The sequence below is a fragment of the Aphis gossypii genome, chromosome 2 (genome assembly GCF_020184175.1).
Source record: "Aphis gossypii isolate Hap1 chromosome 2, ASM2018417v2, whole genome shotgun sequence".
In the NCBI taxonomy this organism is placed as follows: domain Eukaryota; kingdom Metazoa; phylum Arthropoda; class Insecta; order Hemiptera; family Aphididae; genus Aphis; species Aphis gossypii.
In genome coordinates, this window is record NC_065531.1 from 88,028,371 (window position 1) to 88,046,849 (window position 18,479).

General features: G+C 24.8%; 1 protein-coding gene across 1 annotated transcript; it reads right to left on the reverse strand.

Annotated features, from left to right (window-relative positions):
- Positions 1-1,209: 1,209 nt before the first annotated feature.
- On the reverse strand, positions 1,210-15,446 carry LOC114119701 (uncharacterized). Its single transcript, XM_027981375.2, has 8 exons — positions 15,173-15,446; positions 10,592-10,950; positions 9,930-10,085; positions 9,590-9,857; positions 9,323-9,510; positions 9,064-9,200; positions 6,407-6,771; positions 1,210-2,186 (listed from the first exon to the last, which is right to left on the reverse strand). Exons 1-8 carry the CDS (start codon positions 15,237-15,239, stop codon positions 1,972-1,974), a joined length of 1,755 nt encoding a protein of 584 aa, XP_027837176.2. The 5' UTR covers positions 15,240-15,446; the 3' UTR covers positions 1,210-1,971.
- Between the last annotated feature and the right edge of the window lie 3,033 nt (positions 15,447-18,479).

Here is an 18,479-nt window from a genome sequence, read left to right on the forward strand (position 1 = left end):
TCCAATCTAATAAAGCCGATTTTCCTACTTTCAAATCAAATAAAAAATATATTTCAGAGTAGTCATTAGAAATCTCCATCATTCAGTTACAATTAGTGAGATCACAAATAAGTTCATTTACAGCTCTTAAGCATACATTGCGTAATATAACAAATGCTTTACAGCGTAACACCAAAAAACCTCTGCCGTTATATTTCGTAAACTTAGAACTTAATATCAATAACAAAGGCGTATTTAATATTCATCACTTATACTATTCAAAAATAAAAATAAAATAATCGCAAACTAACCATCAACCAAATTTAATGTATCCGGTGCTGAGGTTTTAGTTAAACCAAATCTTACTGTAATCATCCCCTAAAATGCGTTTTCTGTAAAGATCCTTACACAATATGTAGTATTATCATTTACAACGGTTACTCAAAATTCAGCAAGAAATTCTTCTCAAGTTTACCTTAGGATTATGGGTACCTAAGGACTTGAAAGTTTTACCTCTTTACATAACACAACTCATCTCAGAAAAACCCAAAACTCGCTGTAGATGGTAAAGAACGGACTTGCCTAATGACAAAAAAATTACAATTCTCTCACTAGCTCTTTAAAAGATGTACCTACTTCAAAACGTCAACTTTGAAAAATATCTAGAGCACCTAAAATTTCTTCTTGATTCAGACAATTCATTTTAGAAGGCAATAAAAAATATTCTGGTTGTAGAAACATTATATCACCCCCTCTACGTTATCTAGACAGATCCTTAGCCTCATCGAATTTAGACAAAGCAAAGCTATTATCGTTACTGACCTCGACAATATAATATTAACGTTTCATACAGACATAACCAATAAACACCATTACCACTATATTTGAATCTTACTAAACAATACTTTAGGTACCAATGAATATTACAAAAAAACATACTTCCAATTCTGAAATTCAAAACATTATTAGGAAATGATGAAATAATAATTCACCTGGTCACGACCTGATAACAAATACAATTACAAAGAAACTACCGAAAAAAGCAATTTTACTACTTACGTATATCTTTAATAATAGACTTCGTCTATCATATATCTTTTTCACTTGGAAGCACTCAGTCATCATACTTATTCACAATCCATGCACGTATCCTGATACCTTCTCTTCTTCAAGATCTAGGTATTAGTCTTCCACGACGTGAAAAAAAAAGTTTAAAAAATGTGAACACGATTATTACTTATTATATTATATTACTTATAGATTGTAAATGTTTTCTATATTTCTAATAATAAAAAGAAGGTACATAATACAATTACTTAAATACAGATTAAATGATTATATCTACCTTTTTAAAGCTATGATTGAAATAGAGATAGAAAATAGTTTTATATTAACTTAGTATCAATAAAACAATTTTATAAATACGTATGTCGAAAGGAAAATAGAATTAAAAACTAATTATTTATTATTTTTTTTTAAGTAACAAATTCCACAATATACAAACATTAAAATTAAAATTATTCTAAAAATAGACAATTAGAAATAATATTTTTGACTACTTTGACTACAATGTATTATTTTTTTAAACTGAACTAAAATACACAAGTCCTAAATACCCAACGAATAATTGACTAAAGGATTTGAAAGTATATTTTACAGGAATATCATAAACTTTAATTGATCTTTTATTTTCAAATAATGGCTTGCTATTACTCTTTAGAAAGCGATTGAAAATAAAATATATTCAGGGATATATTCACTTAAATCTTGACCTTGATCTTATATTATGATCATTTATTGTTCTTACGTGCTAAAAAATAAAATCGTTGTTTATAAAAATGGAAGATCGTGAAAACGAAATTTTAAATTATACTTAGTGATATATTGAAATATTCTCACTAAGCTATAAACTATGGTCGTATAAATTATTTTAATATAACATTCTAACATAACAATTTTTGTACGATTTTCTATATTCAAAATAACATTAAATTAGTTTTCGTTAACAACGTCATCATCTTTGCTATTTTCTATCATAGACACTGGGACAAAATTACAATTTGCCAAATCTTTTGTTAATCCGAAACGATTGCTTAGTATATTTAAAAAGCACATAAAAGCTGAACTGTAGGCAAAAAATCGAAACGACCACACTCCACCGTATGATTGGAATAAAAATCCTCCCAATAGACTAGCTAAAGATTCACCTATAAAAGAAAAATCCATTTTAAAATAGTGTTATGTAATTTTTTTATACAACAAATTAATACAAAATTAAAATTAAAATCGTAAGAAGTGATTAGGTAGTAAAAATTGTATAGTATGTAGGTAGGCTGCAGGAGTCTATTATACTAGTTGTCATATAACCTAGGGTGACAAGACGTTCCGTTTAAAACGGGATTGTCAATTTTGATTATTATGTCCCGTTGTCCCAACAAACTTCGAACGGGATGTTTTTTATCCATTTTTCCAGTTATAATAGTACACTGTATATTTTTTTAAAAAAAAAACAATGTATGAAACAAATTTAAAACTGTTTCATAAGTTATAAATAATAGAAAACAGTATTTGAGGGCCGATGGCGATGAACAATTAAATTAGGAATGAGCATGAGACATGTTGTATTGCATAATTCACTACGAACTAAAGTATACATATATTGTTCAATATTATTTATGTATAATCGATGATGTTTGATATTATATTAAAGTATTTACGTTTTTTTTTTTTTTGAGGGTTGGGTAGATAGAAGTAAAAACTATCTTGTTTTTATTCTCGTAAAATGGTCACCTTAATGTAACCACTTATCTATAGTATCTTTATGATACAGCTATATTATAGTTTTTATCAATCACTATTAGATATTGATGTTACTAATAGGAATTTATTACAAATGTCAAATCTATATAAACAAAAAAAAGTAGTTTTACATGAGCCTACAATAAATCCCTGCGTGAGTTCATCTTTAAAATGCAAATTTTACAAAATTCTTTTATAGAACACCTATATATCATTATAAAACGAAAGTATTGACCAAATTTTATATTTATTTTATAGCTTCGGTAATTCTGGCTAGGCGGTGATGAATCAGTTTGTCAGGACATGTTATTATAAATATATGATTATATAAAATCAGTTACTATAAATACTCATAAAGTTTATAGTTAGTATAACTAACTGCATGACTTGTATAGTTTCATGAAAACCATTCTATTTTTTAATCTGATATATAATGTGTATTATTGACTATTGTACTATTGAATTTGAGATTAAATTAATTTACTGATATCAAATCATACATAACGGATGATAAAAGTCGTTAGACTATAAATAAAAAATAAAAGTTAAATTTTAGTGGTTTTTTTGGCATATTTTGTCAGGTTTTAGTGCATATAATATGCATGCATATTTAATAGTTTTTAAGTGCATAAAATTCACAGCCTTGATTCTAACAATGAATATATTTTATCCATCGTTATGTAAGTGAACTTATAACTTTTACTGTATAAGTAAAATAATGAAAATTTAAGTTATTTATAACATTAACAATATTATATTTGGGTAATTTAAATAATATTAGTTATTTGTAGGGCACGGATATTGTTGCATTTCCAACTTTTTTTCTATTTTTTCAATTTATTGTTAAGTAAGTTTTGAATGCGTGTCATGTAAATACGAAATAAAATGAAAACGATTTAATTGCAATTTTTGGATTTCTTTTGAAATTTTATTGAATTAACTAATTTATACAACTTACTATGTAGCTAACTATCTGCGTTTTTATAATAATATAATATATATTATAGTCGACTCTCGACCGACGTATTATAGCCTATAGATAAGATAATATAATTTAATACCACCAGTCATAATATAAATAATGTTATCTCATAAAATAAATATAATTAACCTATTCTTAGCCAAAAAAATGTCAGTAAACGATTTAACTTCTTTTAAATACCTACACTCCCCTTATATCAACCTACGTGGAACGAAATTTTTAGACGTATAGGTAAGATTTATTAGCTCTTGCAAAGCTTCAAATCGAAAAGGATTCGATTTCGATAATGTTGACACAAATACATATAATGTAATATATTATGTAATGATATGATGATGAAATGATTATATAATATATTTAAAATATATATATATATATTTTTTTTTTTTGTAGAATTTTTGATTATAACAATAAATTTAAAATATATATATATATATATTTTTTTTTTTTGTAGAATTTTTGATTATAACAATAAATTTAAAATATATATTATAACAAAACGTTGTTATTTTTATTGCAATTTTTAATAGTTTAGGTAAAATTTGTATTATTTTTTAGTAAAATACTGCAATCAATTTTACTAGTTTTAGATTCTGAACGGAGTGAAGAATGTATTGATTTTACAATGATGTATGTTTTAGATTCTGAACGAAGTGATGAATGTATTGATTTTACAATGATGTGTGTTTTTTTTTTTTTTTTTGTGTCTGTGTACAGCATAACTAGTCGAAATAATGCTCCAATTTCAAACTATGGGGGTGGTTTCCGATGTAAAAGTGAATATCCTTGGTGCATTATAGAGGTAAAAAGTTAACATTTTCCAACAGTTTTCAAAAAAATCGAGAAAAACAAAAAAAAAATGACGGAAAAACGGCAATTTTTACGCAAAACCAGTTTTCGACCAAATCGATTTATTTTTATGGTTGTAATTCAAAAACTAATCACTGAAAATACTTGAAATTTTCACCAAATGTTAATGTTAGTAGTATCTGTATATAGTTAAATTTTCAAAAAATTTTGACTTTTTTTGAGTTATTTATAGACCACTGAAATTTTCGATTTTTTTGAGAAGTTTTTTGTAAAGTGTCGATAAAAAATTTTTGGATGACCAAAAAGTTTTGAAAATTTAATACAAGGTTCCTTATGAGTTGTTTTTAATGTAGCTAAAAAAAATTAAAAATCGTTAGTCACAATTTTTTTTTATAAGCGTTTTTAGTTCAAATTTTTACGAAATCTGTCGAAAACGCGAAAATTTGCAAGTAATTTTGAAGTTGAAAAATCATAAAAATTTTTTCTTTTATAACTTAATTTTGAAAATTTGGTACAAGGTTCTCCATAAATTTTTCTTCGAATATCTGTAAAAAAAACTCTACTGGATTCAGACAAAAAATTTTTATGAGTGTTTGAAATTTAAATTTTTACAAAACCGCGTTAAATAACGGTTTAGCCTTAAACGATTTTTGATATTTGTTATTATTCAAAAAGTATAAGTCGTAGATACTTGAAAATTTTACCAGTTATTTAGATAGGCATTTTCTTTACATGATTTAATTTTCAAAATATTTTGAGTTTTTTGAGCTATTTATAGACAACTGAAATTTTCAACTTTTCTGAAAAATTTTTTTTGAAGTGTCGATAAAATTTTTTTGGCCCTATCAAAATACTTGTAAATTTTATACAAAGTTCCTCATATGTTATTCTTATAGTGATTAAAAAATTATAAGAATACATAGGCACAATTTTTTTTTATTAGCATTTGAAGTTCAAATTTTTACAAAAATTTGTCAAAATCATGAATATTTGCAAATTATTTTGTAGTTCAAAATTCATAAAATTGTTTGTATTTATATCTAACGTTAAAAAGTTCAACACTAAGTTTTCCATAAGTTTTACTTCAAAAAGCTATAGAGAAAATTCTAAGAGTCATTATAGGAAAAATGTTTTGAGCGTTTGAGTTTTAAATTTTTATGAAATCGGAATATTTGTTTCAAAATAGAATATATGACAATATTAATTATAATATATTATAGACTGACAAATCATCTCCGTTCAGAATCCTTTTTCGTATACAATGATACTTTCATTGCATTCAAATTTAATCCACCCTAGTCCGAGGTCCACCCCACCCCCTAATTTACAGCAGAGCGGTACCCACTTGCCGACTTTTTTTAGTACTACAATATCCGTGTGCCCTTATTATTAGTTTATTACTATTATACTGATTATATTATTTATGAAGTATAGTGAATCAATTTCAGTACAAGTCTAACTCATGTCTACATCAATCTTATAAATCATTTAATAGACGTATACACTATAATGCATATATTTTTAGTTTTTAACTATTATAATATAGAGAATATTTTTGTTGTGAGTATTAATTGGACCAGTATGAAAATCGCTATAACAATATTGAAAACACTAATTAAACATTTACCTCAATACAATAATTATTATTGTAGTTATTTATTACTATTATTCGTAATGTACAATCATTCTTAATATATTTTATTTTTTTTATGATATTATGAACCATGAATGATGTAGGTAAACACTAAGTTGTTTTATTTTATTTTTTAGTAAGGATATTTTACTATACTTGATAAAAGTATTAAATCTAAAAAAAAAAATAATTTTATAATTTACCAATGCAATCGAAAAATGCTAATATCCCAATTATGGTATAAGTGGCGTCCTCAGGTGACATAATTTTTGCGTAGGACATTTTTACAGATACCGCCAATGCATAAGACACGCCATTCAATAACTCTATTGCAATGATCCAAGCTGGATTCCATATGACGGTGTAAAGATATAACCTGATGGCCATAGATCCCAGCACCAAAGCCATGCAGTTAATGTGACCCATCTTTCTGATTATCCAACCAGAGCAAAAATAAAATGGTATTTCACCTCCAAAACATTGGATGCCTTGAGCTAAACCTTGAAGTGTTTTTATCCATGCTCGTTGGCTGTAATCATTGTTAACAACAACCAAATCCTCCATATACCTGTATAATTAATATCCGTATTTAAATGTTTGATCAACTACATCATACTTGAGACAACATCACATTTCCAAGAATATTTTTAACATATTGAATATACTATTTCTATATGGGGTACTTTTCATATATTTACAATATATATATATATATATATGGACCGCCATTAAAAATAAATAATAACTATCAGTAAATAAATGTTTCATTACATTATACTTTTTAAAAGAATTCGTTCAATTCTATACTAAATATTGATATATATTTTTTGTATCTAAAAGTAATGCTTCTTTGTAGTACAGAAAGTTGTATAAAAGTTAAACTGTGAATAACTGAATTAATATAATACGCGTGTACAAAGTGATTCTTTTATCATGAACCACTCATTATTTCAAAAACTATTAACATTTTGAAAATATTTCTTTTTTCTATAATTATTTATAAAAGAAATAAAATTATTTTTTATTTTTTTGAATGACAATATACATTTTTAATTTTATATTCTGAAGAAGAACATTTTTCAGAATATTTCGATACCTACATAAAAATCATAATTTGAACGAATATAATTTATAGTTATTCGTATTTAAAGTTTAGGTGGGTGGAGTAGAGAAATACAAAGATACCCAACAAAATGTAAGTCTGCTACTTCATTTAGTTAAACTTTAAAAATGTATAATTTGAAACTGTTCGTTAAAATTTCAATTGTTATGTATCAACATATTCTTCAAAATATAAATTTAAAATGTATTTATATAATTAAAAAATTGTTTTATTTAAATTTTAAATTATAAATAATAATAATATAGTGTACAAAGATTTACTTGTAAATTATAATATAGATTAACTTAAGATTTTAAATAAAAAAATACTAATAAGAAATAGGTAGATAATATTATGAAAGATGTACACAATTTATGAACATATATAAAAAGAAATATTTAAAAAAAATGTTAATATAAGTAAATTTTTAAATAATCAGTGATTTATAATAAAATTACCATCTTGTAAAAATATATTATTCAAAACAATTGAATTTTGATACATATTTATAGATAAGAATTTAATTAGGAACACAAATATATTATATTGATAATTTAAGACAATTTGTATTTGTATTTTTATTTTTACGTTCAATACCGACATTATTTTGATGTATCAGGCTAAATTTCACGCAAATATTTGATTATAATAAAATCTTTTTACAATTAAAAAAATAAAAACCAATTGTACTAATTTATTTAAAAATATATACTAAGTAACCAATCAAAATTATTAGGTTATACGTTCTTAGCCGAGTATTTCAGTATACTATAAAAATACGTATAATATTGGTCGGATTCCCTTCGACATCTGTTAGACTCGCCACAAAGAGGACTCCTGGGTTTGATTTCTTTCGGCTACAATCGCGTATCTCGCATTAGCGCTGTGTGCAATACAAGAGGCGCGCAGATTCACAAGCTTGTCCCGCTGCTTCGCGTGATAGACAGTAGACACACGATCGCGCGTCAACATAATATAGATTATAGACGAGCACCGAGTTGGCCATTTCTCGAATACCTACCGTATGCGCCGCGATATAGTTACAGTATGTGACGGCTAAAACGACAAAACCACGAACCCGTGCGGAGCCAACCCAACGAACTAAGTTAGCTTACGAATGCTGGATACGTGATTTGGCTTGGTGTGGTCTTTAGGCTAACTTCCGTTCTGTATTACCATTCATAAAGTTATGTTATTGTAAGAACATAAATCACCTTCCAACCACGACTACCGAAGTATAGGTTTCACGGTCCGACAAGCCACCAGAAGTTCAACTCGCGCACTCACCACTTGATCCCGGAGACATGCGGCAATGCAGCTAACACCAGTGCGGCTAACGAACCACCCGCGGTGCCGAATGTGCCGATCTTCCCACACACAACGCATATATGTGACCAAATTGGAAGGTATGGAGAAAGAGACCGATGTCGGTACAGCTAGCACCCCGTCGAAGGATCTTCCGTTTTACTAGATACTTGACTACTACCTTTATTATAAATTTCCAGCGATTTTGTCTGTTTACACACTGATTATAATATTTTAAAGTTTAAGCATACTATTTATTTATTACCCTAATAATATTTTTATTGTAATAATAAATGAAAACATTTATAATTATAAACTCACTACAATAGAAAATATTTAAAAATTGTATAGAGAAATGTGTTTGGTGCTATAGGTAGGTATGTATAAAATAGGTACAAATTTGACTTAAAATTATTATGCAATAAAAATAATATTTTTGTATTGAGAACATACCAGAATAAAAAGTGAGTAACAATTGCATGGAGAAAAGTATTGAATATAGACCATATATAAAATGCAATTACATAATGTTTAGATAACAGCCCATATATACTTTTCCATTGTTTTTCGGGTTTTTTTGTTTCAACCACCTATAAATTAAAAGACAATATAATATATTTTTCAATAATTGTTTAGGCTAATTGAACATTAAAAATTATATTGATATAAGTAGATTTAGATTATTTTTTTAGTATAGAGTCGAGTGACGTACTTTAATTTTATTTATGACAAATAAATTACAAATTGTGAGTAAAATACACGAATAAAAAACTGGTGAATATTCCTTTTCCTTTTTATTAATGCTAAACCAATCCACAAGCCATCCTATAAATATAGAAAAAAATCCCCAACCAAATGATGACCAACATTTTTGTTTTCCAAAATCCTCAGGTTTATCTTCTAAAAATAAAAATAAATGTAAATTTTTATTTATTTACAAAAATAATATTATCATTGTTGCTGTCGAATAATACTTTACCTAAAAGATCAAGACAAATTGGACTTTGTAAAGTTACTGATATAACTATACAAGCACATGACGTAGATAAAATAAGGAAAAAAATCCAAAATTGATGTAGATAAAGAACGTTTCCTCTATACGTTGTTATAGTGGCAACGCGAATTATAGCTTCATTAGAACATGAAGTGATGTGGCAAAATGTGTTTAAATTATATTTGCATGTTAGAGGAATTTCTGTACCGTTCATCTGGATAGATGATAAATGGAAAACATACGAATTTTCAGTCTGAAATAAAATTCATAAATATTTACAAAAAAATATTAAATAAATATGAATAAATTATTATGGTAATATTACTAGTTCCATATCTTTCAATTTTAATGTAACACCAATTTCTTCGTTTATATTTTTAATATATTTGGTGGTTGTCATCCAATAATCACTGAAATGGGATTGATTATTCAACTTATTTATTTGATGGTGGTCACCAAACATCGTATTTTGACAAATTAACTGAATAAGATTAATTCAATTGGTTAACATGTTTGAAAATATTAACTGAAGTTTCTTATGACAAACGATTATATAATAATTGTTTAATTGCATTTGTTTAATAAATAGAATATATTAAATACTTTAATAACATCGTTATTAAAATATCTTATGTAATTTCAGTAATTTTTGTATATGTAGATACCTACATAAAGCTTATTTCATTATAATAATATAATAATATTATGATGTAAAAAAAATATTAATTTTAAAAAATCCATCTAATCAGTGTTTTATGATATAATTTATGATTTCTTGTGATTTAAAGTTTTAATTTTAGTTTTAGTTAATCACTATTAAACCCTGTATATTTTATTTATTTTCAATTTTTACACACACTGATAAATTTTAAGTGAATTGCTGCAAAATTTAACAACCATTATTCTACAATTGTTCAAAAGAAACTATTTCAGCTATTTGAAGCCCATGCACATTTTAGTATTTTTTATTTTATTAAATAATCTTACCTTGCATGTGATTAGTTCATCATTCTTTTCATGATTAAATAATGTTGTGTTGTATGTATTTTGTTGAACGTTATCGGCATGAACAATCAAGATAATTTCTGAGTTACATTTCATATCCATGCCTATCTCTAAAGGAACTTTTGGAACAAACATGAAGAAAAATGAAATCACGCCTAACAGTAGTGTTGCGGTAAAAAATAACGTTTTTTTCACACGAAATCTGTCGACGATTATACCAGCCACAAGTGAAAATACCATTGATATCATTGACATAAAAGTCATAGTAACACCATATGTGGTTATTGAATATCCTAATTGTTTCGCTATTGTAGGTAAAAATCCATACATAGGCCCTATACCTGTATAAAATAAAAACTTTCAATTATAGATTTATATTTGTTGTCAATAAGTTTAAATAAATCAAATACATCATAAATGAATACAATATATTATGCTACCTCAAACGTGTAGCTTGAGGTGGTTACAGCAACTTTACTATGTTACAAGTACAATAAAACATACATTTTTAAATTTGATTAATGTAAAAATTATTTTAAGATTATATTATTTAAATTAAGTATATTTAATTGTTTTATAAGGAATACGTATTTGTGTACAATTTTAAATTAATATTAAACTTAATTTTAATCAAACATCGACATTTATAACCATTTATTTCCTACCAAATTCCTTATGGTTAGTATTTTCAGATTTTTACATTGCTTAAAACGTGTTTGATATATATGAGGTAAATACAAAAAATAAGTTCCATTTTCTACTACAACTTCTTGTAGATTTTACATGGGAGCAGTTTGATTATTCCTCCTACATCCTAAACATAGCACCTGGTGATTTTCATCTTTTTTACTCATGAAATCATTTACGGGTGGTCAAGGCTTCAACAATGATGATGAGGTGAAAAAATCTTTTAATACCTAGTTATACTTAAATCACAGGTGGTATCTTTCTATGATAAAAGATACAAAAACTAGTACCCCGATATGATAAATGCATAAGTGCCTAAATAATGGTGGTAACTATGTTGAATAATAACGTAGTGTATAAACTTTAAATTAAAATTAAATTTCTTTTTAAATTTAGATTTTTACATGTTTTTATTTCCCAACGAAACTTACTTTCTAGACTTGTCTCGTAAATAATATGATGAATAATCTTTTAAATCTATATCAAAAATATATTTAAGAACATTAATTAAATAATAGGCCTTCTAGATTAGACGTTAAAATTATTTTAAAGATCTCCTACCTTTAAAATCATAAAGTTTTATTTGTATCAAAAGGGGGCTTATATTTTATTTTTATCTTCAATTAAATCGTATTCCACTTCTTGTTTTCCTATATAAAAACTAAGAAAGTTATAGTAATAGGTATATTTATAAATTTTAGTATGGATAATATAATAACTAACATATTGTATACTATAGAAGGGCAATTAATGTAAGTTCCTATACAGTAAAAATAAAAGGTACCTACGTATGTTTCTACATGGAGAATATATTTTAATACAATAATTCAAATTATAAAAAAAAGAATATACTAAATTTTACATAATATTATAAGTTATAAGATATCAATCTGATGATATTATCATACATTTTAATATAAATATTCATAATTGTAAAAAAATATACTATACATTTATATTACCATTCATTCTATTCTTCTATATTATATTCTTTATTTTATCATTAATTTGGTACCTTATAACAGTGTTTCTCACACTTTTTCTCTGCCGCACCCCTTAGAAATAGTAAAAATGATTGCGGACCCCTAAATAAAATTAAAATTTTTATTTTTATAATACTAGATGTATAGTAGGTATATACTATTTTCAATTTACGTTCGCGGACCCCCTCCGGTACACGAAAGGACTCCTAGATGTCCGCTAACCACAGTTAGGAAAACACTGCCTTATTATACAAAATATAGTATAAGTATAATTTATTTAACAAGCGTAAATTTTTCCGATGTGTAAGAATTTACATATCTATCTCATTTTTAAATTCATGTAGGAATTTATACATCATGTGTGTAGGAATTAACGTATGTAATTTTTACCTGCTACTCTCGTGTAGGAACTTATGATTCCTGGAGTCCATTCATCTACATCTAGGAAAATAAATAGAGGCCAAACCTCCTCCCCCCGCCTGGATACGCCAATACTTAAAAGTCTAGAAATATATTATACGTAATACAGGTACGAGTTCAGTTTTCTGAAGACAGATATAATAAAAACACCTTTAAATTCTATAAAGTATGCATATGAATACACACTATAACAAGTTATTTGTATTCACAAAAATAAAGGATTATAATAATTACGTTTATCAAATTTATTAATCAGCAATTAATAATTTCTCAGGTTTTTAAAAAAAAAAAAATAAATTATTAATAAGTACAGTACTTATAGATAATATTATGAAAACATTTCTAATACCTATATAATATTACCAATTTATCAATTTAATATTGATCCATCATTACGTTTATTTATTTTTTTTAGAACAGAATATAATATGTAAAATATAAAAACTGCCATTCGTTGTCAACCCGTTTTATCATTATATAGCTATAGTATAGTATAGTGTTTTTTGTGTCTACGTCATCATCTCATCTTTTCCGATTATTTATATAAAGACACAAATTATGTAAATTATTTTGAAGTGAAAAATAATTATTCATAACGTTTTTAGTTGTAACATCTAAGGGTTACCATTTAATATAAGATTATCCATAAAGGATATTCGCTAGAAATAAGAAAAAAAATTTAAGCATAAATTATAATTTGTTATGATCGAATGGAGTTCTTACTAATGAAATTTAAAACGAAATCTAATGAAGTTAAGACTATTTTTATTTAACAAAATTCATAGTATAGAAAAAATTAATAATTATATTTATTATTACTTAAATATTCATTTTTTGTATATGTAAAAAACATAATTTTAAGCGGTCTATAGGCATTTGTAATTTTTTAAATAATTTAATTCTATATTTATAAATGTTGATAAAAATGTTTATACTCAATAAAAAAAAAGGTAGAAAACAAGGTAATCATAATGTAATCATAATAATAATAATAAGTTTTACGTATCAATATTTAAAAATATCGAGAATATCTGGGTACAACTTTGTTATGCACATTTTAAGTTCAAATTGGTTAGTCTTAATATGAGCTGCTTATGAGCAATTTTGTGTTTAAGTTTTAAGGTTTAGCTATAAAAATTGCACATTTTACAAGATTTCCATTACAAAATAATTTGCAAATTTTCATGATTTTGAGAAAATTTATCAAAATTTGAACTTTGAATGCTTTTAAAAATAAATTGTGCAATACATATCAGCGAAAAAAATTTAAGTGGGTTCTTAAATTAAATTATCTTGAATTTGACTCAGTGATAAACCTTTTATAGATGAATACAAAAAAATTTAAATTTCTCATACCTATGAATTGCTCAAAAAAAGTCAAAATATTTAGAAAATTATTCTAGCTGTAGGAAATAAAAACATTTGGTAAAAATTTCATGTATCTACGAATTTTCATTATTTAATTACAACAAAATATAAAAACCATTTGAAGATAAATGGTTATTTTATGGGATATGTAACACCGCTGAAATATTATAAAGACATTTTTTTTAATAAGAAAATTTTTGAATCTTGTATATAAAAATATATTGTTTCAAACTATAAAATAGATTTTAATATTATCAATATTTAAAATTCAAATGCTCATAAAAAAATATTATGACAATAAATTGTTGATATATTTTGTTATTATTATTTTTAATTTTTTTTTTTTTTTGAAGATGAACTATTTTATAAAAAAATTTTTATTCAATTTTTGAGTATTTTTACCCAGTAAATATTTTTTATCAACAGTTTTTTAACTATGTTAGTGTTTTTTACACAAATAGCAATTAATTGAGAAATATGAAAACAATTTCAAAATATTATGGTCATTTTATCATAACTAGAAAATTTTCATATAAATTATAAGGATTTAAAACTAACTTAACTATTTGTTACTAAGTTAAAATATTATAACTAAATATACCTTATTATATTTTAAAAAATTTTAGTTATTTATACCATTACCTTATTCACATAATTTTTTTTTTCATACACAATAATTTAATATTAAAATCAAATTTAACACATCCCTTTCATTGATCTACTCCAGTGCTTCTCAACCTAGGGGCCGCGGCTAAATAATTGGGGAGCCTTAAAATATTTTTGATTATTTAGTTATTTTCTTTACATCTTAATAATTTATTTGTGTGAAATAATGCATGTATTTCATTAGTAAATCATTTAGTATATCATTAAGAAAAAATAATTAATGATTTTGATTTTGAGCCTTGAAAATTTACCATTAAATTTAGGGGGCCCTATAACAAAAAATGTTGAGAAGCACTGATCTACTAAATGACGAAATACGCATGAAATCTACTCTATTATAGCAAAGTGATATACTTCGTTTTTTCTAGTTTCTTTTTTTAAAATTTATCATTGTTGTAAAAACAAAAACATTACTAATTTAATCAATATGTGTACTTACATCCATAAAAAAAAAAATAATTAAATTTCATTGGCAACAGTTTTTGGTTAAAATGTATTTTAACCATCTTTGAAATTTAATTTAAACTTAATAAAATTACTCACAATAAAAACATTTTGATAATAAAAAATATTTACGGCACTATTTATAAAAACATTATATTCATCATCACATCTCTTTTTCAAATAAAATTGATACTATGTTTATATTTAAAAAAATATATTGCTCCTCATTCATACTTTAAATGGTTGAAAATGTAGGTAATGAAATCCGTAGAAAACTAATAATATTATTATTGAACAACATTAAGTGGTTACATGTTTGATTACAGTTTTTTCTTCTTATGAGACATTTTTATTTAAAATTTGATGATAAAAATAAATGTAGGTACTTTATTTACATACTCGTATATACAATATACGTACATGTTTTTATAAGTTGCAAGTCCTTCAGTTAATAAAATAAAATGTTAATGATAACAAAATATAACTATTCAGAAAACCATCTTAAATTATTAATCCCATATTATTGATATTAATTGTTGGTTTTAATGCTTTTAAATCTATTTTGCACTATAGGCATTGTTTAGAAATAACAAACTGATACTAATATAATCTATATAATATATATATATGTTTATTTGCAGTAAAAAGTATATTTAAGTCTCCATTACAAGTATTATTCTACAATTTACCTATTGTTTCCTTTGTTTATGAATGATTATGAACATTCAACTAGTAGGAGAATTGAAACAAATGCTTTTGTATTTGTTTTATATATCTTTGAGATATATTTATATAATATTATAGGTACTATTAATATTATTATTAATTTTTATGTAGGTAAACAATATTATTTATTTAGGAGTATATGTTGTAAATAGTATTAAACATGATAAAATATAATAATAATTAATGTAGATTAGTGTTTTTAATACTCAATGTAAGCATTAAAATATGTTTACAAAAATCAAAATTTTCCAAACTTTTTGAACACACAATATATTACTAAAAATTAAAATATTTCATTCTTATATTTTATGATATTGCATATGGATGTATATTATAATAAGATACAGCTATTTCTATACATTCTAATCTATCAATAATTATTTTTTCCGTGTGATAATGATAATAGTTTCGAAAAGATACAAATATCTTGTCTTTATCCTACTTTACCGTCGTTACGACATTATACCCAAATGTATAATTTATATACTATTAACATCTTTACTACATGAATATTTAATGGATTTGTATTTTGTATTTACTTGTACCTAATCACTCGCTTGTGATATTTTTATTATTATCGCTTCTATACACGTAAATCGTTTTAATCGTAAAATCAGATTAATCGCGTACTATGAGCTGACGTTATACTATATAGCTAGGTACTACTTTAAAATATCCATAAAATTAGTGCGTTTTATTGTAAATTATGTAACAAAGTTATTTAAATTTTATTTTATTTTACTTTACTATCATGGCTAAAATTAAAATTTTAGGTGAAATAAAATTATTTGCTATTTTAATTTTTGCTAATTGAAACTATCAATAGATATATAACTCTATTATTATATAACTTCATGACACCTCCACTTAGAATCGAATATGATTAGATACAATTTGTCAATATCTCACAAATAATCATTATATATTTCCAAATTTCAAACCTCGTTATAATGATGTAATTTATTTTATAGTACTATAAAAATATAAAAATTTTACATCTTCTATATGTATAACAAATGAAACGGGTTCAAACAATTTCAATATTAAAGATATTAGGTATGTATAAATACAAATTAGTTGTTCCATTGCTTTATATACATATTAAAACATTTTACTATTTTTTTTTTTATACATTATAATTCAGTATATAAAAATAAATGATACCTATCTACACTATAATATAAACATTCAATTGCTGCATAAAATGTAAAACATATATATATAAATGTGCTTCGAGTAGTTAAAATATTTTAGTAAACTCTTAACTTACAATATTAATAAAGTATAATTGTATGTTACCTAATCAATATCAACTTCTGATTGACATCTACAAGAAGTTGTACTATTGATATTTATATTTTTTGAAAAACGATTTATCATCCGAGTTACAATAATTTGTATAATGCACGTAACTATCGCAAGCGCACTTAATATTTTGAAGGACGCAATGCTTCCAATAATTTTGAACATATAACCACCAATTAAGCTTCCAATAGGGGTTCCTAAAAAAAAAATCCAATACAAAACACGATAGTTTAGAAAATATGAAATAATAGATAAATTGGCCAGAATATATTACGTAAGACATGTAATGACAAACCTAATCCGGTTAAAGCTGTTCCTATAACTCCTTGAAATGTTCCTTCGGCGCCAGCGGGAGTTGAAAAATTTGCATATGAAATAGCTCCAGAGTAAAACAATGCGAATGTTATGCCATTGAGTATCTCAACTGGTAAGATGTAAACAGGGTTTTTTATAATTGAAAATAGGAAAAACATCAATGCATAAACAAAAAACAGTATGGAAAATACGTTCATGTGATTTATGCGTTTCAGTATAAAACCTAAAAAGGAAAAAAATCACATTCATTGGTTTTAAAACAGTTTTTAAAATATGCGTTCGTTCAGATAATCGTACCCGATAGAAAGAATGATGGTACTTCACCACCGAAACATTGAATTAGTATAGCTAGTCCTTGAAGTGTCTTAATCCAAGATTTTGTTTCAGGATGATAAAAAGTCGATAAGTCTTCCAGGTACCTATTAATTATCACGCATGTAAAAATAGTATCTAACATTTCAACAGCAAACAATTAAATACGTTAAAAGTTGAATAGTTATAAATTATATAAATTATATGCTCAAATATATTATTTAATATATTATCGAACATAAGCTATTGACGTTTGAGTAACAAGAAATAATTTTAATAAATATGTCTTAGTATCCGAAATATAGTTTTAAGGAATGTGTACATCTTAATTGTTAATGACTTAGAACTAAAATCCAAGTACCTAATTACAACGATAAAATATTCTAATTAGTAATGACCATCATTTTGTTTGGTTACTTTGCATATCAATAGTTATAATATTGTTCATATTTTAATTAAAAAAATTTTAATAAACTAAATATTTATTTTTTTAAATATAATTTAATTTAAAAAAAACATTACATTACATTTATTAAAAATGTACCTACTTCCACAATGACTAGATATGAGATATAGAAATATGTAAAGATAAAAAGTATTTAAATTGAATAACCCCAATACGATTTTTTTTTAATCACTATTAT

Excerpts from the sequence above, each read along its gene's own strand:
- LOC114119701 (XM_027981375.2), bottom strand. The coding sequence starts at position 15,239 with ATGGTTAAAATACATTTTAACCAAAAACTGTTGCCAATGAAATTTAAT. Across the intron at positions 9,201-9,322 it reads TTGTCATAAATAAAATTAAA|GTGGTTGAAACAAAAAAACC; the intron begins GTACGTCACTCG and ends TTTAATTTATAG. Across the intron at positions 2,187-6,406 it reads AGCATTTTTCGATTGCATTG|GTGAATCTTTAGCTAGTCTA; the intron begins GTAAATTATAAA and ends TTTCTTTTATAG.